Source organism: Oryctolagus cuniculus, chromosome 7, assembly GCF_051225735.1.
Source record: "Oryctolagus cuniculus isolate XC-2025 breed Fujian yellow rabbit chromosome 7, ASM5122573v1, whole genome shotgun sequence".
In the NCBI taxonomy this organism is placed as follows: Eukaryota; Metazoa; Chordata; class Mammalia; order Lagomorpha; family Leporidae; genus Oryctolagus; species Oryctolagus cuniculus.
The window spans coordinates 150,964,785-150,989,793 of record NC_142873.1 but is presented as its reverse complement, the minus strand read 5'-3'; the positions used below and the strand labels follow the sequence as shown (position 1 = coordinate 150,989,793).

The following is a 25,009-nucleotide window of genomic DNA, read 5'->3' as shown; positions in this document are numbered from 1 at the left end:
CTCCGGAGTTTCGTAGCAACACAACACCCGCTGCTCCACTGCCACCATGATTTGGAGCAGCTTGCCCTGGGCAAGATAGAGATGACCGTCCCGAGACACCTCAGTCTGCTTCTAGCCTCCAAAACACAGCCCCAGCCAAGGTGCTCGGTCTAGTGGGTAAGACACCTGCTTCCCATGTCAAGTTCAAGTCCCAGCTCTGCCTCCTGAGTCCAGCTTCCTGTTAATGTAGACCCTGGGAGGCAAGAGACTGAGTTCCTGAGTGTGGCAGATGTGGGGGACCTGGATTGAGTCCCAGCTCCTGGCTTCAGTCCTCTGGCCATTGTAGGGATTTGGGTAGTGAACCAGTACACAGGAGCTCCTCTCTCTCTCTCTCTCTCTCTCTCTCTCTCTCTCTCTCTCTCTCCGTCTTAGGGGTTTCAAGTCGCAGGGTGTGGATCTGGCTGCAGCTCTGCGGGGTGCACAGTTTCAGCAAAGGCTCCGTGCACCTCTGCTGGCCATCTGGAGCCAGCATTTCCAAAGCGGTTGTGGATAAAGAGGCCACCGCTCTGGGAGGAGGTGTCTGTCTCCTGCCAGGAGGCGGCAGCGCTGACCCGGTGCCAAAGGACACCGTGCAGAACGCCAAGGTCACGCAGCCCTCCCCGGGTTTGTAAGGCTGGCCTTTCTCCATGTTTTACATCATCATCAGCTTTTCCCCTCCATCCCCTGCCCGCGCCGTTTGGGGAAGGTTAAATGCTGCTGCTTGGGGATGTCGTGCCCTTTACCGAAACGCCGCAGTCCTTGCCTGCTTAGAGGAACGTCGCGAGGCTGCCCACGAGCAGAGAACCCTGCGACCGCGCCGACACCGCCACTCGGTTTTGTGGCTGAGCAGACATTGGAACCTGCCTGGTCGTCAGTCTCAGAAGTGTTCTGGAAATAAGTGAGACTCGGGTACAGAATATTAAGTCTGCAATGTATACTGAGAGCCAAAAACCACACACGTTATCTCCAAATTCACCTTCTTGGGATACCACTACAGAGACGGGAGGGGACAAGCAGTCAGCTTAGCAGTTCAAAAGCCTGCGTCCCACAGTGCCTGGGTTCGATGCCAGGCACCAACCAGCGCTGGACTCGTTTACTGCCAATGCCACCCTGGGAGGCAGCAGGTGAAGAAACACAGGGAAGACATGGACTGAGTTCCCCGGCGCCCATGCCTGGCCATTGCAGCCACTCCCTTTCTCTCTCCTTCTCTCTCCAATCAATCAATCAATCAATCATTCAAGGAAGCTGTTAAGGGAGAAGAACCCTAGATGATCGCCTGTGACCTGAGACCCTTAGCGCCACTGTGGAAATAATTTTTTCCTTCCAAATGGAATGGGGACCACTGTCCCCTACAAAGACACCCCTGGGTCCCAGCACAGTAAGGCTGTGTCTCCGGCCTGAGAAAGGCGATGTTGGGACCCCCGCCACGCCGGCTGGAAGTCTCTGCAGAGACCCCTTGGCTTGTCCGTCCACACTGAGGAACCACGCTGCACGCTGGCCTGGACTCAGACCTTGGCTCAGACCCCCCTTGGGCTTCTCCACGGGTGCAGAGTGAGCGCGTGCAGCCTGCAGTGAAGGGCTAGTTCACGTCGGTCTGAAGAGTTCATCTCCAGCAGGTGAAACGGGTTTCTTTGCAGTTCAGGAGAACAAATCCGAAGGCTTGTAAGCAAACGCCCTCTGTGCTCTGGACAATCAGTGCCATGTCCTTTAGCAAACTTGTCTCACGGGCTGTGTGTCTGTCATAAGCCTCGTGGCAAAGGTCATATTCCTGAGAGATGAAATAAGATCCTTAGGGGCTGGCATTGTGGCACAGAAGGCTGAGTCACCGCCTGCCACCCTGGCATCCCATGTTGGTCCTGGCTGGAGTCCTGGCTGTGCTGCATCTGATCCAGCTCCCTGTTAATGCACCTGGCCAAGCAGCAGACGACAGCCCGAGGACTTGAGCCCCTGCTACCCACATGGGAGACCCAGATGGAGTTCTGGATTCCTGGCTTCGACTGGCCATTATAGCCATTTGGGTAGTGAACCAATAGATGGAAGATCTCTGTCTCTGTCTCTCTCTCTCTGTCACTCTTTCAAATAAATAAAATCTTTAAAAAAAATCCTTGTAGTTAAAACAGTAAATAGCTCAGAGAGCCTCTTGTCCGTCCACAGTCAACACTGAGAGCTGCAGTGCTCCTGAGACACAGCAGGTGAGTAGACTGACCTTTGCCCTTTGCTCGTTTCACAGGTGAGTCCCTGGTCACGGGAGAGGGCGGGGTCGCCAGTCTTGTCTTCCATATTGTTCTTCAAAGGATAATTTCTGCGGGGCATTTGAAACTGTAATTTTTAATTGCAGTTATATTCAAGACAGTATCTGATTCCCAGGTGCCTCTCTAAACAAATTGGAAACTCATCTATTTCTGAGTCTCCCAAGCAAATATGATTGGATAACAGAAGGACCCTGCAGTACCTCCTCCTTTAAGGAAGAGAGACTGAGTTGGTTTGCTGAAGAAGGTCCCTCCTGTTCCTGGCCTGGGGTCCACCCCATAGTTGAGCAAGCCCAGGCCCAGAACTTGGCACATTTCAGTATGTTTTAAATTCACCAGGGGCCGGCACTGTGGTGCAGTGGGTTAACGCTCTGGCCTGAAGCACCAGCATCCCATATGGGCGCCGGTTCTAGTCCCAGCTGCTCCACTTCTGATCCAGCTCTCTGCTATGGCCTGGGAAAGCAGTAGAAGATGGCCCAAGTCCTTGGGCCCCTGGACCCTGTACCCAGAAGAAGCTCCTGGCTCCTGGCTTTGGATTGGCGCAGCTCTAGCCAGTGCGGCCAACTGGGGAGTGAACCAGCAGATGGAAGACCTCTCTCTCTCTCTCTGCCTCTCCTCTCTCTAATTCTGACTTTCAAATAAATAAATAAATCTTGAAAAAAATTTACCAGCAGTTGCTTTATTTTTATATGCAAGCTTCCTGTCCTTACTCAAGGATTCGCTGAAGCTCACCCAGTCACACAGACACGGCCCCATCTACAGAAATGATTGACAAGTCTTCCAGGACCTACTATGTGTGGCCATCCCCCTGGGTAAGGAATAAAGAGGTAGGGGCCAGCATTGTAGTGCAGTGGGTTAAGCTGCTGCCTGCGACACTGCATCCCATATGAGTCCCGGTTGAAATCCCGGATGCTCCACTTCCAACCCAACTCCGTGCCAATGCGCCTGGGAAAGCAGCAAATGACAGCGCAAGTGCTTGGGCCCCCGCGACCTACGTGGGAGGCCATTGTGGCCATCTGGGGGGTGAACCAGCCGATGGAAGACCTGTCTCTCCTCTCTCTGAAACTCTTTCAAACAAATAAAAATAGATCTTAAAAGTTCTCAGACACTGAAATACTTAGGAATGAAATAATTGTCTTTGGGATTTGTTTTACAGCACTGGGGCGGCCCGGGTGGAAACACTTGGTACTTGCTGATACTCGCCGCAGCCGGGTGACGACAGAAGTTCACCTGCTGTGTGTTTGTGAGTTCCACAGGTCCCGTTTTTTAAAAGGGAAGGTGGAATAATCCACACGTGAGTCAGCCCGTGCTAACGGCAGGTTTGCTAAGAGGAGTCTGTCAACCGCCACCTGACGGTGATGTCTCCCAGCGACTGTGGGAGGAGCCCAGGGCTTTGCAGAGGCTAAGGTCTCAAGGGTCAAGGAAACTTAACGTCACCTCCGCTCCGACGCTGACACTGCCTGTGACCCCCAACGCTGCCCTTTGGCCTCGGTTTTCCTGTCTATACCGACTCCTAGCCCACTGCGGAGAAACGTGAACTTAAAGGTGCGAAGGGTCTGGCACGTGGATGACAGGAAATACTCTCTAGTTCCTACGTATTGCACACAGACGTTTACATGTAGAACTCGGCTGGAACACACAACCCCTCCAAATGCCACCTAGGAGAGAAAGGTCAGAAAATCCTCGCGGCGCAGGTGCGCGCTCGTCGCGAACGGCCCCGGCGCCACCCCGCCCCCGGCACCGCCCCCCGTGCCATCCAGCCCCGCCCCCGGAGCCGCCCCCCGGCGGCTGCGCTTGCGCAGAGACACCGCCCCCAAGTTTGTTGTTTGCCGGGACCCGGGGCCGGGCCGCGGCGCCGCCATGGCGCTGCGACAGGCACTGGGCCGGGGCCTGCAGCTGGGCCGGGCGCTGCTCCTGCGCTTCACAGCCAAGCCTGGTCCGGCCTGCAGCTGGGGGCGCCCCGGCCCGGCGGCGGGCTGGGGCCGCGTAGAGCGCCCGGGCCGGGACGCGGTGCCTGGCGTGCAGCGGCGCGGGGGCGGCTTGGGGCTCCCCGACCGCTACCGCTTCTTCCGCCAGTCGGTGGCCGGGCTGGCGGCGCGGCTCCAGCGGCAGTTCGCGATGCGGGCTCGGGGCGGCGCGGGCCCTCGCGGCCGGGCGGTCTTTCTGGCCTTCGGGCTGGGCCTGGGCCTCATCGAGGAGAAGCAGGCGGAGAGCCGACGGGCCGCCGCGGCCTGCCGGGAGATCCAGGTGAGCGCGCTGGAGCCGGGCCCCCGCACGACAAGAGCGGGGCCGTCTGGGCGCGGGCCTGGAGCCAGCGGCGGTGGGACTGGAGTGGGGGCGGTCCTGGGGGCGGAGCCTGAGCCCGTGGGCGGTGCGGGCATGGGGTGTGGGCGTGGCCTGGGGCGTGGCCCTGAGCTGCGGAGCAAGGCGGGGCGGGGGCTGACGGTTCTCGTTTATTTCACCTAATATGGGGCCAGTACCGCCCACTTCTTTTACTGTTTCCCTGTTGTGGTTCCAGTTTTCTAAAATTCGACGATCGCTAAATCATAGCATTCCTATCCCTGGAGGTAGGTGTGGTCCCCAGTCTATGGAGGAGAAAGCGCTCAGGTAGTGTGACTTACCCAAGGTCACACAGCCACTGCAGGACCGTGCCTGAAGCCTGTGTCCTTCGCCGAGACCCAGGCTGCCCCGTTTAGCCGCTCAGCTCCGACGTTCTAGGTAACCTGTGCGGAGCCAGCCGCTTCTCCTGCCAACCCAGCCAGTGAGCCGCGTGTTTAGAGCGGTTTATTTTAAGGCCTTGGCTCACGGCAGGTGCACGTGTCAGTCTTGCCGCATGCCCCCCAGGCCCTCTGCTGGCAGAATTCCCTTTTCCAGGGAGGTGCGATTTCTCACGGGCTTCGGAACCACTCCTTGCGTTGGTGCAGCCCCTGTGTCCTGCAGGTGGAAGCAGACGGTGACAGCGGGTGGGCCGAGGACCAGTCGGGGTCTCGCTGTCTCCTGGTTTCCAGTCCTGATTCCTCATCGCCATAGCGTCTGGTCTTTGCGCCCCGGGCAGTCTGGGTGACAGGTGACATCAGCCTCGTCCCCAGCCCCTGTCCTTGTCTTCTGCCACAGGCAGCCGCTGATGGAAACCTTGGCAAATCTTGCCTGAAACTGAAGGGACTTGGTGGTCTGAGGGACCCCGCCTCCCAAGCTTCAGTTCCTTCTCCTGAGCTCACACTTTCCCCTCCTGTGTGTGTGTGTGTGTGTGTGTGTGTGTGTGTGTGTTTGACAGGCAGAGTGGACAGTGAGAGAGAGAGAGAGAAAGGTCTTCCTTTGCCGTTGGTTCACCCTCCAATGGCCGCTGCAGCCAGCGCACCGCGCTGATCCGAAGGCAGGAGCCAGGTGCTTCTCCTGGTCTCCCATAGGGTGCAGGGCCCAAGTACTTGGGCCATCCTCCACTGCACTCCCGGGCCACAGCAGAGAGCTGGCCTGGAAGAGGGGCAACCGGGACAGAATCCGGCGCCCCGACCAGGACTAGAACCCGGTGTGCCGGCGGGCTCCGGCCCACCCTCCTGTGTTTTAAAGTCTCTACTTAGTTACCATTTGTTCCTATCACAGAATTCAGGGGTTGGATTTCTTTTGAACAGGATCAGCGGATGTTGCCATTCTAGTGCTAAAGTTCCACCTGGCGCCGCTCGGGGATAGAATAGTGGCTGCTGCCTTTAGATGGAGCTGTGTTTAAAAAAAGGAAAAAGAGGGCCCGGCGCTGTGACATACAAGGTTGAGCCTCCGCCTGCAGCGCCGGCATCCCATATGGGCTCTGCTTCAAGTCCAAGCTGCTCCTCTGATCCAGCTCCCTGCTTCCTGGCCCAGGAAGAAGAACTGGTTTCGGTCTGACCCAGCCCTGACCATTACAGCCATTTGGGGAATGAACCAATGGATAGAAGATCTCTGTCTCTCCCTCTCTTTCTCTCTGTAACTCTTTCAAGTAAATAAAATGAATCTTGAAAATAAAAAAGTCAGGGGCCGGCGCTGTGGCACAGCAGGTTAACACCCTGGCCTGAAGAGCATCCCATATAGGCGCCAGTTCAAGACCCGGCTGCTCCACTTCCAATCCAGCTCTCTGCTGTGGCCTGGGAAAGCAGTGGAGGATGGCCCGAGTCCTTGGGCCCCTGCACCCACGTGGGAGACCTGGAAGAAGTGCCTGGTTTCAAATTGGCGCAGCTCCAGCCATTGCGGCCAACTGGGGAGTGAATCATCAGATGGAAGACCTTTCTCTCTCTCTCTCACCTCTCCTCTCTCTGTGTAACTCTGACTTTCAAATAAATAAATCTTAAAAAGAAAAAGAAAAAAGTCAAAACTCGGATGTAAGATAGGTAAACGGCACGAGCTTGTCCAGGGGGCGAGTCAGACGATGAGTTGGTGTGTGCGAAGGTGGGCGGCACCAGTGGCCATTGAAAAAGTGCACAGGTAACAGAAGAGCCCAAATTAAAGCCAGCGAAAATACCAACTGCTGGGCAGTGAGGATACAGAGACAGCGGATTGCTCGGCCATTGCGGATGGGCATGGACAATGGAGAAGAACTTGGCAGTTTACTGTCAGAGTGAACATGGATCTACCTTACAACCCGTTGCTGCAGTCTTGGGCATTTACCCAGGGGGACAACAACATGTTCCTGCAAAGACTGTACACAGTCAGCTGCGCTGGAAAACTCTGGTGGTTCCTCAGAAGATTAAAGGAGAATCAAGCCTGGCTCCTCACTTGGCTTCTGAGGGTGTGCCGGAAGACATGGAAGCCGGGACAGGAACCCTTGCTCACGGCAGCACCACTGTTGATGTGGTCCAAAGGCAGAAGCCGCCCGCGTGCCCGTCACTGGATGAGTGGACACACAGAGCGTGCCCTGTGTGGGGTGTTATTCCGCCTTGACAAGGGAGGAAGTGCTGCGGCAGTGCTGTGCTGGCATCCCACATGGGCGCCGGTTCACGTCCCGGCTGCTCCACTTCTGACCCAGCTTCCTGCTAATGCGCCTGGGAAAACAGTGGAAAACGGCCCAAGTGCTTGGGCCCCTGCACCCACGTGGGAGACCCAGAAGAGGCTCCTGGCTCCTGGCTTCGGATCTGCCCAGCTCTGGCTACTGCGGCCATTTGGGGAGTGAACCAGCAGATGGAAGACCTCTCTCTCTGTCCCTCCCTCCATGTAACTCTGCCATTCAGATAAATAAATCTTGGAAAAGGGAGGGAATGCTGACCTTGCCCTACAAGGATGAACTTGGAGATGAGCTGCGGGCAGTAAGCGGCGATTCCACTCCTGGAGGTCCCCAGAGCATCGGGCACAGAGACAGAAAGGGCAAGGCTGGTTCCCGGGCGCTGCGGAGGGCACTGGGCAGTTCCTGTTCACGGGGCAGAGTCTCCATCTTGCAAGGCCAACTAAGTTCAGGAGATGGATGGAGGTGCACAACAGGGTGAACGAGCTTAGCGCTGTGGGCTGGACCCTTCAAGATGGCTCACGTGGCAGCTCTGAAGTTCACTGCACGATGAAATGCCCTGAAAGCTCGATTCATAAAGCCGAAATGCCGGAACAACCCGGATGGCCCTGACGCGGGGATGCCACACAAGCGGTGCGTCCATAATGAAATACTCTGAGCCGTGAAGACGAGGAAGCAGCTGTGGATCCGGGTGACCGCCTCACTGAGCCTCGAGGGCGTTATTCTCAGTGAGAAACGTCCCAAGGGCTTACACACCAGAGGGTCCATGCCCATACGTTCCCTCCAGGCCGGAAGTGTGGAGAGGGAGGGCAGCTCAGGGGGCCCGGGACAGGCTGAGAGCAGTGTGAAGGGCCCCTCCCCCGTCCATGGAGCAGTTCTACATCCTGACGGGTGGTGGTGGCAGGAATCTGTACATGGGGTACAGTTGCTTTGGGACACACACACACACACACACACACACGCAGTGCAGGCTAAAAAAAGTGACGGGCTGGCGTTGTGGCATAGCCAGTTAGGCAGCCACGTGCAATGCCGGCATGCCAAATGAGTGCCAGTTTGAATCTTGGCTGCTTTACTTTTTTTTTTTAAAGATTTTATTTATTATTTATGTGAGAGGTAGAGTTACAGACAGAAGAGAGAGAGAAAGGTCTTCCATCTGCTGGTTCACTCCCCAAATGACCGCAACGGCTGGAGCTGGCCATTCCGAAGCCAGGAGTCAAGAGCTTCTTCTGGGTCTCCCACATGGGTGCAGCGGCCCAAGCACTCGGGCCATCTTCCACTGCTTTCCCAGGCCATAGCAGAGAGCTGGAGCAGAAGAGGAGCAGCTGGGACTTGAACCAGTGCCCATATGGGATGTCAGCGCTACAGGCAGAGGAGATTAACCTACTGTGCCAAGTGCTGGCCCTGCTCCACTTCTGATCCAGCTCCTTGCTCGTGCACCTGCACCCACTCAGGAAACCCAGGTGGAGTTCCAGACTCGTGGCTTTGAGCCAGCCCAGCCCCGGCTGTTGGAGCCATTTGGGGTACGAACCAGTAGATGGAAGATCAGTTGATATTTCTCTCTCTCTCTCTCTCTCTCTCACTGCCTTTCAAGTAAGTCAATCAATCAATCTTAAGAAGGTGATGACGGAGTAAACTCTTGCTGGTTTCGATACTGTGCTTCTGCTACGTGAGCTGTCACCATCGGAAGCCGGGCAAAGGGTACAGAAACACTTTGGACTGGGTTGTGGTTGTTTTTGTCACTGCCTTTGAGTCTATTAATTATTTCAAAGAAAAAAGTTTAAAGAAAAACAGGAGTGGGCATTTGGCCCCGCAGGTAAGACAGCCGTGTCTCGGAGTGTGCAGTGGGTACCAGCTGTGACCCTGACTCTGGCTTCCTGCTGGCGCAGACCTGGGGGGCGGCAGGTGATGGCCCAGTGATTGGTCTCCTGCCACCCACACAAGAGGCCTGGATTGAGCACCTGGCTTCAGCCCTGGCCCAGCCCCGGCAGAACATTTGGGAGTGAACCAGAGGATGGGAGCATTTTCACTTACTCTCACTCTGTTTCTCAAGTAAGTAAAAAATGTAAAAAAAAAAAAAAAAGTAAATAGTACTTTTTTTTTTTTTTTAAGATTTTATATCTTTCTTTCAGAGGTAGAGTTACAGACAGAGGGAGAGACAGAGAGAAAGGTCTTCCATCCACTGGTTCACTCCCTGGATGGCCGCAATAGCCGCAGCTGGGCTGATCCAAAGCCAGGAGCCAGGAGCTCCTTCTGGGTCTCCCATGCGGATGCAGGGGCCCAGGGACGTGGGCCATCCTCCACTGCTTTCCCAGCCCATACAGGAGCTGGATCAGAGGAGGAGCAGCTGGGACATAAACTGGCGCCCATATGGGATGCCGGTGCTGCAGGCGGAGGCTTAACCTACTACATCATAGTGCCGGCCCCGAATAGTGCTTTAAAAAAAAAAAGCTTAAAAATATGCCTCCTTTTCAAAGCCGTAGTTGGTACAGAATTGCTCCACAAAATACTGCTTGGGGCCGGCAGTGCCAGCATCCCATATGGGCACCGGTTCTAGTCCAGGCTGCTCCATTTCTGATCCGGCTCTCTGCTGTGGCCTGGGAAAGCAGTGAAAGATGGCCCAAGGCCTTGCGCTCCTGCTCCCATGTGGGAGGCCCAGAAGAAGCTCCTGTCTCCTGGCTTCAGATCGGTGCAGCTCCAGCCATTGCGGCCACCTGGGGAGTGAACCAGCAGATGGAAGACATCTTTCTCTCTCTCTTGCTCTCGCTCTCGCTCTGCCTCTGCCTCTCTGTAACTCTGCCTTTCAAATAAATAAATGAATCTTTTTAAAAAATACTGCTTCCTATTCATTTGTAAACGACTAGGAAAGGGAAGATAGACTTGAATTTTATTAAAACGTTCAAAGTTACAGTGCTAAGTATGTTAGCTTATAGAGTGAATTTGTGACTCTGGTGAGCCAGGCAGAGGAAGGCTGTAGAAGTGGGCTCAGAGGACGGCGTGAGCACTGGTGCAGAGAGGGGCTGCGCGGGACCAGTGCCACCACCACGCAAGGCAGCCTGGCACGGCACCAGGATAGGTGTCGGAGAACCTGGCAGCAGGTGTGGATGGCACAGGGACACGGGAGAGCAGCACAGATCAGTCTGGTTCAGAAACCGTGAAGGCGTAAGCATGGGAGGCCTGGAGATGGGTGCCCGGCTACAAAGGTGGGTGCGCCCTCGTGCCCATGGTGACTGATGAGAGTCGGGAGGGATCGGCATATGAGACTCTCCGAGAGGAAGCAGCGCCTGGGCGGGTGAGGTGACGGCCCTGAGTCTGACGCGGAGGCGAGCCCAGCGTTTCGGGGATAGGCTGTTTCCTTAGCACCACGCAGGGCCCAGCAGCCACCTGCCCCTGGCAGAACCTGTACTGAACCGGGTGACCCACCAGAGGCCCGAGAGGCAGCAACAGCCAGGCAGGGCTGAGTGACTGCTCCGGGGCGCGCCTGGTCTCATCTGCTTGCCTGCCGCGGGGCCAGGGCCAGGGCCCTGTGGGGAGCCGGCTGCACAGTCAGGCGGCTGCAGGACTGCCGGGGTGGGGGCAGCAGAGGACCATGTGTCCCCGGGACTCAGACGTCCTGACCTCGCCCCCGCCACACTGGGCTGTGCCTGTCATCGCGGTGCAGGGAAAGGACGTGAAAATGTGCTCAGGCAGAGTGGCCCGAGCCCCGGGGAGCAGTCAGGCCCGGTGCGGTTGGGTTTTTATGGACTCTGGGACTGTGGGTGTGAGGCCCCTGCCTCGGAACACCTCTCCCCGCCGGCTCTCTTCCTTCCCTTCCCGGCTCCCTGGCTCACGGAGCGCTCTCTCCCTCGCAGGCCATCTTCACCCAGAGAAGCAGGCTGGAGGCCGACCCGCTGGCCGCCAGGCGCCGGCAGGGCTTCCAGCTGGAGGAGTACCTGATCGGGCAGCCCATCGGCAAGGGCTGCAGCGCCGCCGTCTACGAAGCCGCCATGCCCGCCTTGCCTGTGCGCCTGGAGGTGGCACAGGGTGCCCGGCGCCCGGGGAGCGGCCCGGATCCCGCGGCAGCAGGAGCCCAGGAGGCGCACGCTCCCGCCACCCCTGCCTTTCCCTTGGCCATCAAGATGATGTGGAACATCTCGGTAAGGGCGGCCCTTCCTCTGCTGAGTCGGCGTCGCCCACAGCGCGGGGTCTTGGTGGGCCCTGGGGAGGGTCCTCCGGGCGGGAGCTAGGGAACGTGTGGCCCCGCCCCCTCGCCATCTCTCCCGGGGTCCAGAGCTCCCTGTAACCTGTCCGCAGCCACCTGGGACTGAGCAGCTCAGGGGGGGGCCTCGGGTCCTGCCTCTGGAGCCAGCTCCTGGGGGGTGCCAGTGCAGTGGGTCTGTGGGCCACGCAGGAGCGAGTGCCCGCACCAGTGGCTTCCAGACCCATCGGTGGGCTCACGTCTGGCCGGCCGTTGCTTGGAACCACCACCATGCTGGCGAGGAGCCGGCCCCCCCGCCCCACCCCCACCCCCAGCTGGAGGCCTCGCCTGTCAGCCCCGCTCTCAGCTCTCGGAAGGCCCTGGCAAGTAGAATACTTTCCCCGACATGAGCGTGGGTCTGTCTGTTAGAGGAATCTTTCCCCACCCGTCGAGGTTGGGTTTAGAGAATTAATCCACCCCTGGCACGCCCCTGCTCAGAACACGCACCCACGGCGGAGGCAGAGAGCGGCCCGGCCCCCGCCCCGCGCTCCATACCGGCGCGTGCAGTTTCTGGCTGGGATGCGGGCCTTGGGACCGGGAGTGTGGAGGCTTGGCTTCCCACCTCACAGCGTTGCCTCCTCCGCCTGAAGGTCAGAGCTGGCCCCAGGCACGCGGCCGCGTCTGTGTAACCCTGGTCTTTCCTGCTGCCGCTGCAGGCCGGCTCCTCCAGCGAGGCCATCTTCAGGACCATGAGCCAGGAGCTCGTCCCAGCCAGCCGAGTGGCCCTGGCCGGGGAGTACGGAGCGGTCACGCACAGGTGAGCGCCCCCCCCCCCACCTGGCCAGCTGAGTTCTTTGAGAGCCAAGTCATCGCCTGGGTCCCCGCACTCAGCGCGATGCCAGATGTGACACAGCAACAAATGTTTCCCGAATCATTTGATCAGGCGGGTTTTCAGTCGGGGGAGAATTTAGCTTGGCAAAGATTTCAGATCACGTGGCCCCAGCTGATGCAGATGGCGAATTCACATCAGAGCAGGGGAGAAAGGCCACTCGCAAATGCCCAGTTCCAAACGCGGGGGAAGTGGACGAGGCCCCAGACTCCTCCTAAGCGGTGTGCAGCGCCACCTAGTGGCTACGCCCGCTCGGGGCCCGTTGCACCAGCAGCTCCCTGCGCTGCCGGCACCAGAGTGCTGTGTCGTGCCAGAGTCCTGCGTGTGGGCAGAGCCCGGCCAGCGCAGCGCAGAGCAGAGCCAGTGTTGGCAGTGCCAGGGCAGCGTCTGCCCAGGTGCCCGGTAGGCCGTACGCTCCCTGCAGGGCCAGGCCACGCGGAGGGAGCGCGTGCTCCCTGTGGAGGGTGTTCTCAGCTGAGGGAAGAGCTGATTGGACGGTGCACGGCAGCCTGCAGGCCAGGCCGGCTCTGCAAATGCCGGCTGGGTCAGCGGCGCCCCCCAGGGAGCCGCGGGACAGCTGCGGTGCTGGTGACAGAGTGGAGGGTTGGCTTTCCCATCTCAGTCCCGTCAGGCGCAGGAAGACAGCGACGTGTGGGGATAGGCATGGAGAAGCCCTGTGGCCTGGAAGAGTCCCGGGTGGCTGAGTCCCTGCTGGGCCCCAGGAGCGTGGTGCTGCCGCCCTCCCCTCCCCAGCCCTCTGTGCAGGAAACAGCTGCCCAGGGCGGACGTGAATCCTCACTGCTGTGATGTCACCTGCCTGACGCCCCTCTGTCATTTCACAGCATGAATCGTCATCCAGCCCCCCCCCCAGATTGATTTTCACAGAGTTGCAGAGAAGGGGGGAGTCAGAGAGTCTTCCATCTGCTGGTTCATTCCCCAGACGGCTGCCATGGCCAGCACTGGGCCGGAGCGAAGCCAGGAGCCCCCTCTGGGTCTCCCACAAGAGTAGGGACCCAAGCACTTGGGCCATCTTCCACTACTTTCCCTGGCACATTAGCAGAGAGCTGGATCGGAAATGGAGCAGCCAGGACTTGAACTGGCACCCACATGGGATGCCAGCGTCACAGGTGGTGGCTTTGCCCACTGTGCTACAATGCCAACCCACCATGTAGTCTTTTTTTTAATATTTATTTATTTATTTGAAAGGCAGAGTTACAGAAAGGCAGAGAGAGAGAGAGAGATCTTCTGTCCGATTGTTCACTCCCCAGATGGCTACAACAGCCAGAGCTGCGCCAGTCTGAAGCCAGGAGCCATAGCAGAGAGTTAGATCAGAAGTGGAGCAGCTGGGTCTCGAACTGGCGCCCATATGGACGCCAGCAGGCTGCAGCTTTATCTGCTACGCCACAGCCAGCCCCCCACCATTTAGTCATAAATCAGACGTCTTTGTAGATTCGCTGCCGTCCGGCTGTGCCATAGGCGCATATCCATGGAGTGCAGGACGGCTGTGGCGGGAGCAGCTCTGCCCCACAAGCCCCCGGGAGTGTCCCCTGCCTGCACCTCCTAGGAGCCCCCCGCGAGGTGCACCTCCTGCTTCTCCGTCATCCGTCTGCACTTACCCCTCCACTCCGCCAAGCTGCCCCAGGACGGACGGCTCCTGACGCAGCAGCTTAGCACGTGCGTGGCCGCACCCCCCACCGACTCCCATGTTACTGTAGACCCATTGCCCTTGGAGCAGGCACCCGTCCTGGGGGCTGGTGCCCGGCAGGCAGCCCCTGGGTCTCGGCCAGGATGTCAGCTGGGCTTCCTGGAGCAGGAGTGGCAGGCAGGCAGCTGACATCCCTGCTGCTAAGTGCATCTGTGCCCGCCAGTCCTCCCACAGAGGCGGCGCTGGAGCCTGGAATAGGTCAGCTCAGGCCAGGTCCCTGCCTTAACCATTGCACAGTGAAGTCAGTGGGGCCCTCCCCTGCTGCACCACGGTCGCCTGGGCGGGGACTCCCCGGCCTGCTAGCACCTTGTCTGTGCTGCGTGACAGCTAACAGGTGACCCTAGGCACTTGACACCCCTCAGCGGCCTCAGTGTACCAGCTGGCCAAGGGCTGGCTCAGGGGGCAGACCTGGAATCCACACCAGGCAGTCTGATTCCAGGCCTCTTGCCCACTGTGTTCTGCCCTGGGAAGCAGAGCCGGGCAGTGGGCAGGGGGCCGCAGGGTGGCCTGGACATCACCGTGTGTTCCCCACCGTCGTGGCGGGTACTAAATCTACAAAAATGTTTGATGGAGGAGTAGTGGATGGAGTGCCGGAGCTTGCCGTGGCCTCAGGCTGTTTCCTTTCTTTCTGTCCTGTCTGGTCCTGGCCACTCGGCCCAACAGAAAATCCAAGGGACGTCCCAAGTGGCTGGCCCCTCACCCCAACATCATCCGGGTTTTCCGCGCCTTCACCTCGTCTGTACCACTGCTGCCGGGGGCCCTGGTCGACTACCCTGACGTGCTGCCCCCACGCCTCCACCCTGAGGGCCTGGGCCACGGACGGACGCTGTTCCTCGTCATGAAGAAGTGAGTGGCGGGCCCGGCAGGCCCCAGGGCGCCCCTGCGGGAGGACGGCCGTGCAGAGGGACAGGGCTGCCTGGGGAGCTGTTCCCTTTGGGGTGGCCGTCATGGAAGAAAGCTCCTGGGTGACTGTCCCTGCTCTGTGGCTGGCCTTCCCCCCCTCACCCTCTGTCCCGCCCAGCGATGCTGTAATGGGCTTCTCAGTGACCGCGTGAGCCCAACATCCTAAGGGACAGAAGGACAGCTCGGGGAAGGGGAAGAGGGGAGGCGGAGCCTAACGGTGATGTGCCCTCGGCACCAGCTACCCCTGCACCCTGCGCCAGTACCTTCGCGTGAACACCCCGAGCCCCCGCCTGGCCACGGTGATGACCCTGCAGTTGCTGGAGGGCGTGGCTCACCTGGTGCAGCAGGGCATCGCACACAGAGACCTGAAGTCTGACAACATCCTCGTGGAGCTGGACGCAGGTGGGCGCAGCGGGGATCTGCAGGCATGGGGAGCCCCCGGGGCCCCCCTGTTCAGCCCTCTGGGGAACAGACACCCATCGAGGCCTCGCCAACACAGGGCGGGGGGCGGGGCACGCCAGTCACTGACCTCTGCCCACTTTGTCTTCCTAGACGGCTGTCCCTGGCTGGTGATCACCGACTTCGGCTGCTGTCTGGCTGACGAGCACGTCGGCCTGCAGCTGCCGTTCACCAGCTGGTACGTGGATCGGGGCGGCAACGGCTGCCTGATGGCTCCGGAGGTGAGTCCCGCCGTGTGCCCTCGGCGTCACCGGTTCCCACCGAGTGACCGGGCGAGACCCGAGCCCTGGGGCTTACCCCACACTCCCACCTCTGAGCCGTGAGCTGGCACAGGCGCCTTCCCTTTGCTTTAACCTGCCCCGAGCCAGTTCTTCCGGGCTGAGCCGCAGCTCACTCAGCTCCTTCCCAGGGGCCGGGGGACCTGCCCGCAGCACGACTCGGCTCCTGCTTTCTGATCAGGTGTCCACGGCCTGTCCTGGCCCCAGGACGGTGATTGACTACAGCAAGGCCGACGCCTGGGCAGTGGGCGCGATTGCCTACGAGATCTTCGGGCTCGCCAACCCCTTTTACGGCCAGGGCAGGGCCCGCCTCGAGAGCCGCAGTTACCAGGAGGCCCAGCTGCCTGCCCTCCCTCCGTCGGTGCCCCCGGACGCCAGGCAGCTGGTGAAGTCCCTGCTCCAGCGAGAGCCAGCCAAGGTGAGGCTGCACCCAGGCTCCTGGGGGGCTGTATGGACAGCAGCTGCATTCACACCCCGGGCCAAAGGAGGGGTTTGGCCCAGCACCGCAGGGACGCACAGATTCCCTCTCATACAAAGGCCCCATACAGAGAGCTGGAAGATTTCATTGGGGGGGGGGCCGGGGGGCGGAGGCGGGGGGAGGGGGAGGGCAAGCCACTAAATCAGTAGAGTTCTCAAATCCTTTTTAAGATTTATCTATTTGAGGCCGGCGCCGCGGCTCACTAGGCTAATCCTCCGCCTAGCGGCGCCGGCACACCGGGTTCTAGTCCCGGTCGGGGCGCCGGATTCTGTCCCGGTTGCCCCTCTTCCAGGCCAGCCCTCTGCTGTGGCCAGGGAGTGCAGTGGAGGATGGCCCAGGTGCTTGGGCCCTGCACCCCATGGGAGACCAGGAAAAGCACCTGGCTCCTGGCTCCTGCCATCGGATCAGCGCGGTGCGCCGGCCGCAGCGCGCCGGCCGCGGCGGCCATTGGAGGGTGAACCAACGGCAAAGGAAGACCTTTCTCTCTGTCTCTCTCTCTCACTGTCCACTCTGCCTGTCAAAAAAAAAAAAAAAAGATTTATCTATTTGAAAGTTAAAGAAAGGGAGATCTTCCACCTGCTGATTCACTCCCCAGATGACCGCCAACAACCAGCACTGGGCCAGGCCACAGCCAGGAGCCAGGAGCTGCTTCCAGGCCTCCCATGTGGCTGCAGCGGCCCAAGCACTCGCGCTATCTTCCACTGCTTGCCCAGGCCATTAGCAGGGTTGGAAGTGGAGCAGCCGGGACTCAAACCTGTGCCCATTTGGTGCCAGTGTCACAGCCTGGGGCTTTACCTGCTACCCTGCAGCACGGCCCCCAGAGTTCTGGAATTCTAACAGTTCTTTTCTTGGCTTTAATTGCCTTGTCACTGGGGCAGGTGTTGTGACACAGTGGGCAGTGTCCGCCTCCCGCGTCGAGTGCTTGGTGTCAGTCCAGGCTTCTCTGCGCCTGACAGCTCCCTGTAACGCATCCGGGGGCAGCAGATGATGGCCTGGCTACTCGGGTCCCTGCCACCCACATGGGAGACCCAGCCGTGGGCCTAGGCTCCCAGCTTTGGCCTGGCCTATGCCTGGCTACTGTGAGCATTTGAGGACTGAATCAGCAGACGGATCAGTCACTCGTGTGTGTGGGTGTGCTCTCTCCTCTCTGTCACTCTGCTTTCAAGTAAATAAACACAAGAGAGAGGCACTGAGAGCCAAGACAGATCTTCCTTCCACTGGTTCACTCCCCCAAGTGGCCACAATGGCCGGGGCTGGGCCGGGCCACAGCAGGAGCCTGGAACTCCGTGTGGGTCTCCCATGTGGGTGGCAAGTTCTTGGGCCACCTGCTGCTGCTTCCCAGCACTCGGGCAGGGAGCTGGGTCAGCAGTGGAGCGGCTGGGACCCAAACCAGCGCTCCTGAGATGCTGGCGTTGGCAGGCAGCAGCTTAACCTGCTGTGCCACTTCGCCGGCCCCCAGACAGGTCTTTTTTGAAGTCACTAAGGGGGAAAAGGATGCAGTTTTCAGAAATGCTTGACAATGGGACTCGTGGCTGATGGAAGCAGCCAGACCTAATCAGACGGGGACACTGCAGAGCAGATCTGGACGTTGTGAAATCAACATTGACGGAATACAGTCAAGTCTGAGCTGGGGCCAGCCTGGTGCACAGCCGAGGGACGCCTGCCACCAACCGCTCACGGCCCAGGGGAGGTGTCGGTGAAGGTTTAATAGTTAACAGCCCCACCTGGAGTGGTGAGGCCACACACACGTGTGCTACCCCCCCCCCCACCCCGTGCTGCACACATGGAGGGACAGCAGCCAGGATCTGTCAGCGGGGAGAGGGTAGGGCTGGGCAGCTTCGGGCTCCCGAGCCTCAGTTTCCCTTCCTGTCGCAGAGGCCGTCCGCCCGAGTTGCCGCCAACGTGCTGCACCTAAGCCTGTGGGGGGAGCAGATCCTGGCGCTGAAGAACCTGCAGCTGGACCGGGTGGTGGGCTGGCTCCTCCAGCAGTCAGCCGCCGCCATGCTGGCCGGGAGGAGCTGTGTGGAGACGAAGATGAAGGTGCTCTTTCTGGCCAGCCTGGAGTGTGAGGCGCTCTGCCAAGCGGCCCTGCTGCTCCGCGCATGGAGGGCGGCCCCGGGGCAGCTCTGCGCATAGCTGGGGACGACCAGGGAGCCTGGCAGCATCTGTGTGGTGCAGGTCTGTGCATGCTGAGGGTGGGCTCCTGTGTGAGCGGGGAGGGGGTCGGAGATGGATGGCAGGGGGCTGGGCAGCCACTGGGGAGGCCATGTTCAGAGAGTGGCCTCACCCCAGCTGTGTGACTCGGAACGGGCACTGTGAGCCGTGTGCACCTTGGTTCTGGCTAACAAAACTAGACACTGCTCTAAACGAGGGTGTGGTCAGCTTTCCACAGAGGGTCAGACGAACAAACACACAGGTGAACAGCAGGGCGCAGCCAGGCTGCGGAGGGTCCACACCGAAGGCAGCAGCTGTCCTGGCCAGTGCGGCTGTGACACTGGCCTCACCCACACAGGCCACCTGGGCAGAGGCGCACACTTGCATGAGGCAGTGTATTCGGTGGGAGGCCTGCAGGGGCTGGGGGTCGGGTGGACCACGCCCGCAGTCTGTGTCAACAGCCCGGTGTGTTGGAGAGCGCATTGCTCCTCCTGCTACCGCATGAATCCTGCGCAGCGGCAGGGAGAAACGCCGTGGGAGTTAGCTCTGGTGTTCTAGGCGTGCTGGTGCCCTACAGTGCAACATTAAATGCAGTTACAACTGCAGAAACGAGTGCGGCTGGACTGCATGTTGCTTCCGTTCTTACACCCTGATGTGAGAAGACTTCGCAGGGCAAGGTCACCGGGGAAGACTGCGATTTATGTGTTTTCTGGGAACACAGCTATTGCCTAAAGCAAGGTGGACGTCAAGGTCAGCCAGGCAAGCTGCCGCTCGATTTTGTATCTCAGCGGTCAGCACCCCGGCCGTGTATCCGCCCTTGCAAAGCCAGGACGTGGCCATGTCGTGGCTGAGGAGCAGAGCTCCGTCTCGGGCAGCAGTGAGAAACCAGACTCCGGAATGCAGCCGCTGGCGACAGGGACAGCACGGGCCGCTGGCTCGGGGGCAGCTCTCCTTTTATTTGCGACAAGCGCCCACGCCTGCAGGGTGTCACCCGGTAGCGCAGGCTGGAGAACCACACTGAAACAATTCCCTGCCCCCACCCCCATCTCCCGCTGAGGTAAGGCCGTGCGCTTCCCACGGCTTAAAAAATAAAAACCCCACCCCGACAAACCCCACGTGCACGCTGCCAGGAGTCCCAGGCCGAGGCCCGTCAGTCTGACTTCTCCTTCTCCTTCATGTGCAAGAAGACCACGCTGAAGATGAAGAGCCCCACCATCATGGAGAAGGCGCTGGCGTAGTAGGGATAGGCCGAGGGGATGAAGCGCTCGTACTGCGTGTGCTGCAGCGGCCGCACCGACACCTGCAACGGGACAGCGTGCCAGGCCCCGGCCGCCGGGAGGCCCGAGCGCGGCCCGCGCAGGCCCAACACGGGCCCATGGCCTACCTGCGTGGACGAGTACAGGTGCGTGTAGCCCAGCCGGTTGTAATCCACTTTAAACTGGAACACGCCGTAGACGTCGGGCAACTTGAACTGGACGCTGTATTTGCCACCTGGGGAAAGAGCCGGCACAAATAGCCGAAGGCGTGTCCAGAGCACGTGTCGCGGGCTGCGTGAGCGCGCGTCGCGGGCCGCAGCACACCGCCTCCCCCGCACCCACCTTTCCTCTTCAGGAAGGTCCTCACGAAAGGATCAATGCGGACGAACTCCAGCTGGATGTCATCGCCGTCGAAGGGGACCCACCTGCCATTCGAGAGCTGCTCGATGACAATGCTGTACTCCTGGGGCGGGGGTGGGGGCGGGGGGGAGGTGGGTCAGCCGCAGCGACTGCACACAGGGCTGAGCCTGAGGCCCTGCCCACCACCCACCCCACATCCGTGCTGGCCACAGGCCCAGGTCCCTTAGTCCGTGTGCCACTGAAGTTGACCCAAGCCACTCAGCTCCCAGGGCCAGGCTCTGCACCTCGACTGACCCCAGGGGCAGAGGTCACCATCCTTAGTCAGGCCCCTCGGGCCCTGCTCAGAGGGTTCAAGGAACACGTCTGAGCTGAGCAGAAGCACCCCAGCCAGGCCTTGGGGCTCTTACCACCAGGTCAGTCACGGTGTAGGCGTTGGGGGGAGAGGTCTCGCCCACTCGATGATGGGACACGGGCCCCACGCGGAGGACGCCCTCCTCCTTGAACACCCAGCGGGACAGGGCCACGGCCAGCTCGTAGTTGCCCGTCTGTGGATACCTGCGGAGGGAAAGGAGAGGCTCGGGCACCACGGCCGGCGTCTCCTGTGCCACCAGTCGGAGGGGACGGAGAACAGCGTGACGTGTGGGTGGCGCTGCTCCGGCTGTTACCTGCAGTAAGCTTTCTAAAGGGAACGTGGCGAGGGCCGGGATGGGTCATTACCACAACAGTCTGGAGCAACGATACCAGTAGTGACATCATCAAGCCATCTGCAAGCCCCTGAAGATACTCAGTACCGCCCCCAGACCCTGCAGGCCACGCCCCCAGCCCAGCCCCCACCTCTGGGCACCAGGCGTGGCCTTCTGCACGGCTGAGTTGAAGAAGGCGTCGCTGAAGAAGTCGAGGGAGCCGCTGAAGATGACGCGGGCATTGTTCCTGGCCTGGAGCCCAGCGATGAGGAGGGTGTTCTTCCCCACGGCGTGCGGGTACTGGCAACAGAACCGGGCCGTCAGCCCCGCGGCGCCAGGGAGAGGGCAAAGCCGTCAGGCCCTAGGGCGGGACAGCAGATGGCACCCGGGGAGGACCCTGAGGTCCGGCCGCTGTGCCCCCACCCACGCTGCCACCTTGCACCTGTTTTCAGACAGAAAGCCCGCCATTGGGCCTAGAGGCCGCAGGCCGCAGGGCTGCCAAGGCCCTCACCTGGGTGATGGGTTTATCCGGGAAGAAGGAGTAGGAGGTAGAGGAGCCCGTCAGGATGTCCAACACCAGAGGGTTGTCGGGGTCGGCCACCATCCTGTGGGGGAAGGACAGCAGCCTGACGGGGACCCAGGACCTGGCTCCCAAGGGCCCCCCTCCCCCCAGGCCACCCTTCTCCACAGGCGACGCTGCAGCAGCTACGGGGCCTGACCCGGGATCAGACACCGACCTCCTCTGTATCCTCTGGGGCCAGGGGTGCCCCCAAAGAACCCAACTCTGCAGCAGCTACAGGGCCTGACCCGGGATCAGACATCGACCTCTGTATCCTCCGGGGCCAGGGGTGCCCCCAAAGAACCCCAGCTGTGGCCTGGCTCCCAAAACTGAAAGCTCCGGCTGTGTCCGCTCACTCACCCAACTCCTCGGAAAAGGATGGGATTCAGGGACGCCTTCCCCACAATGGTCGGGGCCTTCAGCAGGTTCTCGGTGTCGGCCACGATGAGTGTGTGCTGCAGAGGTCAGAGGTCAGACGGGGCTCAGGAAAAGGTTGTCCCGCGCCAGGGAGGCCTCCTGGCTCCCTCTTGGTTTCTGGGCTAAGCCGAGCTTTGCTGTGCGTGCCTGAAACTTACCTGGCCGAGGTCCGAGACGTCGTAGTTGTGGTGGTCGATGACGGCTGTTTTCTCCTCATCAAACTCAATCCCGCACTCACTGCCCAGCTCTCGAAGCGGGTCACCTGCACAGACCCCACAGGTGCCTGGCTGAGCCCACGCGGGGCCACCTGTCCTGCTTCCTCAGGGCACCCTCCGCTGGCCGGCCCTGAAGCCTGAGCTGCATCAGGCAGGGCTTGGCCCTGGGGGGCCCCGGGGACAGCATCTGAACTGACCCAACCACCACCGCGCCCTTGCCCTCCTCCAACACGCAGAGTTGGCTCCGCGCGAAAAGCCCCTCCCCAGGAACGCAGCGCCCTCACCCGGGGAGCTGGGCCCCTGCCTCCTCTGCTCCGTGCTGTCACTCCACCGAGACACCCACCTGGGCACCCATTAGGAGTAGAGATTTTTAGAAATCGGCTGGTTTTTAGCAAATGGACAGCCTGGCCAGGCTGTTCACTGCCGCAGCAGAGTGGCCGGTACGTGGGGCTCCTGACACCGCTCTCTACTTGTGGGTGCCTTGGAAATCTGAGGAAACAGAAATCTGTCCAGTGCTTTGGTGCTGTCCAATTAGCCTCACCCGACTGGCCACTCTTTCCAGAGGGAAGAGCCCAGCTGGGAGGGTCCCCAGCCTTTACAGATCTGCACCCCACTGTCACTGGGAGGGTGCCAGGCCTCACAGATCCGCACCCCACCGTCACTGGGAGGGTGCCAGGCCTCACAGATCCGCACCCCACTGTCGCTGGGAGGGTGCCAGGCCTCACAGATCCGCACCCCACTGTCACTGGGAGGGTGCCAGGCCTCACAGATCCGCACCCCACCGTCGCGGGTCACAGGACGGCAGAGCAGGGCCTGGCTGTCGAACACTCTGCAGTTCTGTCGCTGACTCCCTGGCCTGGTGTCCCCCAACTCCTTGGGGAGATGGACAGCACCGGAATGTCCCAGGTCAGCCTTACCAATGTCTGAGCTGGCAGCCACCAGGACGCTGCCCCCGCCGTCAATGAAGGCACTGATGGTCTCCACGTTGATGTTGCCTCCGAAATCTGAAAGAAGGCACCGGACACGGTGACCCAGGAGGCTTCCCCTCTGCTGGCTAAAATCTGAGGGACTCCAGATCACCCACAGCCAATCCCAGGGCAGCGCCCCCTGCAGCCCAAATAGAGAGCGGGTTTCTCTATTTTACTCCATAAAGGGCAAGCGTCCACCGATCCACAGCAGATTCAAATAATGGCTCAGATTTAAATTCTGGTCAAACTTCCTAGCCAAACACGTAATTCCATTTGTCAATTTAGCTGCACATACTTCAAGTCACATATAAAATCGTTGGGGCCGGCACTGTGGCGTAGTGGGCTAAGCCTCTGCCTGTGGCACCGGCATCCCATGTGGACACCAGTTCCAGTCCTGGGCCTGCTCCTCTCCTATCCAGCTCTCTGCTATGGCCTGGGAGAGCAGTGGAAGATGGCCCGAGTGCTTGGGCCCCTGCACCCACGTGGGAGACCTGGAAGAAGCTCTTGGCTTCAGATAGCCCCAGCTTCCAGCCATTGCGACCATTTGGGGAGTGAACCAGCAGGTGGAAGACCTCTCTCTGTCTCTCCCTGTCTGTAACTATCAAATAAAAAAAGAAAAAATGCAGTCGTCCCTGGGGCCGGTGTTGTGCAGCTGGCGAAATGCAGCCACCCCTCGGCACCCAAGGGGAGGAGTCAGGACCCTGTGGCGACCAAACTCCCGGGATGCTTCTGTCCCTGGCGCAGCAGGGCAAGCCCGCCCACACCCTCCCGTGCTCCTGCTCCTCTAGATCACTAAGCCCGACCGCTGCCGGAACACAAAGCCGCTTTGTGTAGGCACAGTGACCAGTGTCCAAGTCTGAACACAGGCAGTGCGGATGCCATCGGGTTCGGAACCCTTTGCCCCTGGGTGTGGGCCTGTGTATGTGGCGGGCCGCGTGGGGTCCCGTGGAAGTGCTACACTCACTCAGACTCGTCACCCGCGCTGAGGCCACGTCGGGTCCCCTGCGGCTTCCGAGGCCCCATCACTCCCACTTAGTTGTGTGAGATGCGCATCTGAAACCGCTTGCGAACCTGGGGATGGCGCTGTCACGGCAGATCACCCACAACAGAAACCCAGCACACCCGGGTCTTCCTAACTGATGCTCTGGGGCCACAGCCACCCCAGCACTCTGGCCTCCAACTCCAAAGGCACATGCGGCTGGGAGCGACAGGAGCTCAGGGGAGGCTCAGACCCTCGCTCTGTCCAAGCGGAGACCAGGGACTTGCTGGGCCGCTCCGCCCCAGGCTGTGATCTGCAGTGGCCACGTCCAGGCCGCGCGCCGTCCCCTCCACGCGGGACGCCAGGGCCCCGGCTTCCGCCGCGCGTGGCCGCACCGGACTCACGGTCCTCAGCTGCGTCTTCCAGGGCGTGGGCGCCCGGGCCCGGGCCCGAACCGGACGCTCCCCTCTCCCTGCCGAGCGGCGGCCCATGCCGGGAGCCAGCCACGACCAAGACCCGGAAGAAAGCGCTCGCCTGGCGATGGGCCTCGGCCCCCGGCTCCCTTACCTTCCACCGAGGGGGAGAAGATGACGAGGTTGTCGTAGAGGAACTCCCCGTACTTAATGAGGGACAGGCTGGGGTCATCGGCGCTCTTGAAAGTGAGCTCAAAGCCGCGGTCTAGAAGAGAAGCCAGCGGGGAACTGAGGCACACGGGACGCAGAGGGAAAGCCCTGCCGCCGACAGCGCGCCCCCGGCCCACCAGGCCGGCCCTTCCGACCCCCGGCGCTCAGCCGCCGTCCCCTAGGAGCCCGCGCTCACCTTTCAGGCTTCGGAAAAAAAGCGAGTGCGTCTCCCGCAGGTTGAGGTTGTCCAGCAGCACTAAGGTGCGGGGGCCGCTGGCGAAGGCCGAGCCAAGCAAGGGCAGCAGCACCCACAAGAGCCACCGAGCTCGGGCCGCGATGCCGGGGTCCATGTTCCTCCTCCAGCCCAAGAGCCCAGCACCTGGACACCGGAAGTGCCCCCTCCACGGCCGCGAGCGGCGATTGGGCGGCCGTGGAGCGCCACCCGGAAGTGATCAGGCTACGCGGGGTCGGGGGCTGCCCGAGCGGCGGCTTTGGCGGTAAGGAGCCGAGAGCCCGCCGGAAGTGCCCCGGTTGAAGATGGAGTCTCGGGAGCCTATTGGTGGAAGGGGCGCGAGGCCCCGCCCCTCAGCGGAAAAGGCTCAATCCGAGAGAGACAGCTCTGCAGCCGCAGCCAATCAGCAAGGCCTAGTGGCCCTCGTTCCTGCCCTGGTCCCGA

The 25,009-nt window shown here is 60.6% G+C and overlaps 2 protein-coding genes and 1 long non-coding RNA gene across 4 annotated transcripts; 1 reads left to right on the top strand and 2 right to left on the bottom strand.

The window, feature by feature from the left end:
• Positions 1-704: 704 nt before the first annotated feature.
• Positions 705-3,925, bottom strand: LOC149125813 (uncharacterized). Its single transcript, XR_016211248.1, has 2 exons — positions 2,225-3,925; positions 705-1,786 (listed from the first exon to the last, which is right to left on the bottom strand). It is a non-coding gene; the product is annotated as an uncharacterized LOC149125813 (long non-coding RNA).
• Positions 3,926-4,051: 126 nt separating this feature from the next.
• Positions 4,052-18,885, top strand: PINK1 (PTEN induced kinase 1). The gene is made up of 8 exons (XM_008265769.5): positions 4,052-4,514; positions 11,082-11,366; positions 12,124-12,224; positions 14,665-14,847; positions 15,143-15,306; positions 15,457-15,584; positions 15,823-16,059; positions 17,995-18,885. Exons 1-8 carry the CDS (start codon positions 4,128-4,130, stop codon positions 18,253-18,255), a joined length of 1,746 nt encoding a protein of 581 aa, XP_008263991.3. The 5' UTR covers positions 4,052-4,127; the 3' UTR covers positions 18,256-18,885.
• Positions 18,886-19,209: 324 nt separating this feature from the next.
• On the bottom strand, positions 19,210-24,699 carry DDOST (dolichyl-diphosphooligosaccharide--protein glycosyltransferase non-catalytic subunit). 2 transcript variants are annotated; one of them, XM_089301401.1, is made up of 11 exons: positions 24,530-24,699; positions 24,278-24,388; positions 22,681-22,767; positions 21,707-21,810; positions 21,398-21,586; positions 21,084-21,312; positions 20,724-20,872; positions 20,297-20,444; positions 19,872-19,992; positions 19,658-19,764; positions 19,210-19,573 (listed from the first exon to the last, which is right to left on the bottom strand). In XM_089301401.1, exons 6-11 carry the CDS (start codon positions 21,174-21,176, stop codon positions 19,424-19,426), a joined length of 768 nt encoding a protein of 255 aa, XP_089157527.1. In that variant the 5' UTR covers positions 21,177-21,312; positions 21,398-21,586; positions 21,707-21,810; positions 22,681-22,767; positions 24,278-24,388; positions 24,530-24,699; the 3' UTR covers positions 19,210-19,423. The 2 variants fall into 2 exon arrangements, with proteins under 2 accessions (XP_089157527.1, XP_008263990.2); XM_008265768.5 differs by having other exon boundaries at positions 21,084-21,177; positions 21,492-21,586.
• Positions 24,700-25,009: the final 310 nt, after the last annotated feature.

What these genes read in the sequence shown, in the direction of transcription:
- DDOST (XM_008265768.5), bottom strand. Translation starts at nt 24,683, where the DNA reads ATGGACCCCGGCATCGCGGCCCGAGCTCGGTGGCTCTTGTGGGTGCTG. An exon ending in ACGTCTCGGACCTCGGCCAG is followed by an intron (nt 21,587 to 21,706) that starts GTAAGTTTCAGG and finishes TGACCTCTGCAG; the next exon opens with CACACACTCATCGTGGCCGA. An exon ending in GACCTTCCTGAAGAGGAAAG is followed by an intron (nt 19,765 to 19,871) that starts GTGGGTGCGGGG and finishes CTCTTTCCCCAG; the next exon opens with GTGGCAAATACAGCGTCCAG.
- PINK1 (XM_008265769.5), top strand. Translation starts at nt 4,128, where the DNA reads ATGGCGCTGCGACAGGCACTGGGCCGGGGCCTGCAGCTGGGCCGGGCG. An exon ending in TACGGAGCGGTCACGCACAG is followed by an intron (nt 12,225 to 14,664) that starts GTGAGCGCCCCC and finishes TCGGCCCAACAG; the next exon opens with AAAATCCAAGGGACGTCCCA. An exon ending in CTGTTCCTCGTCATGAAGAA is followed by an intron (nt 14,848 to 15,142) that starts GTGAGTGGCGGG and finishes CCTCGGCACCAG; the next exon opens with CTACCCCTGCACCCTGCGCC.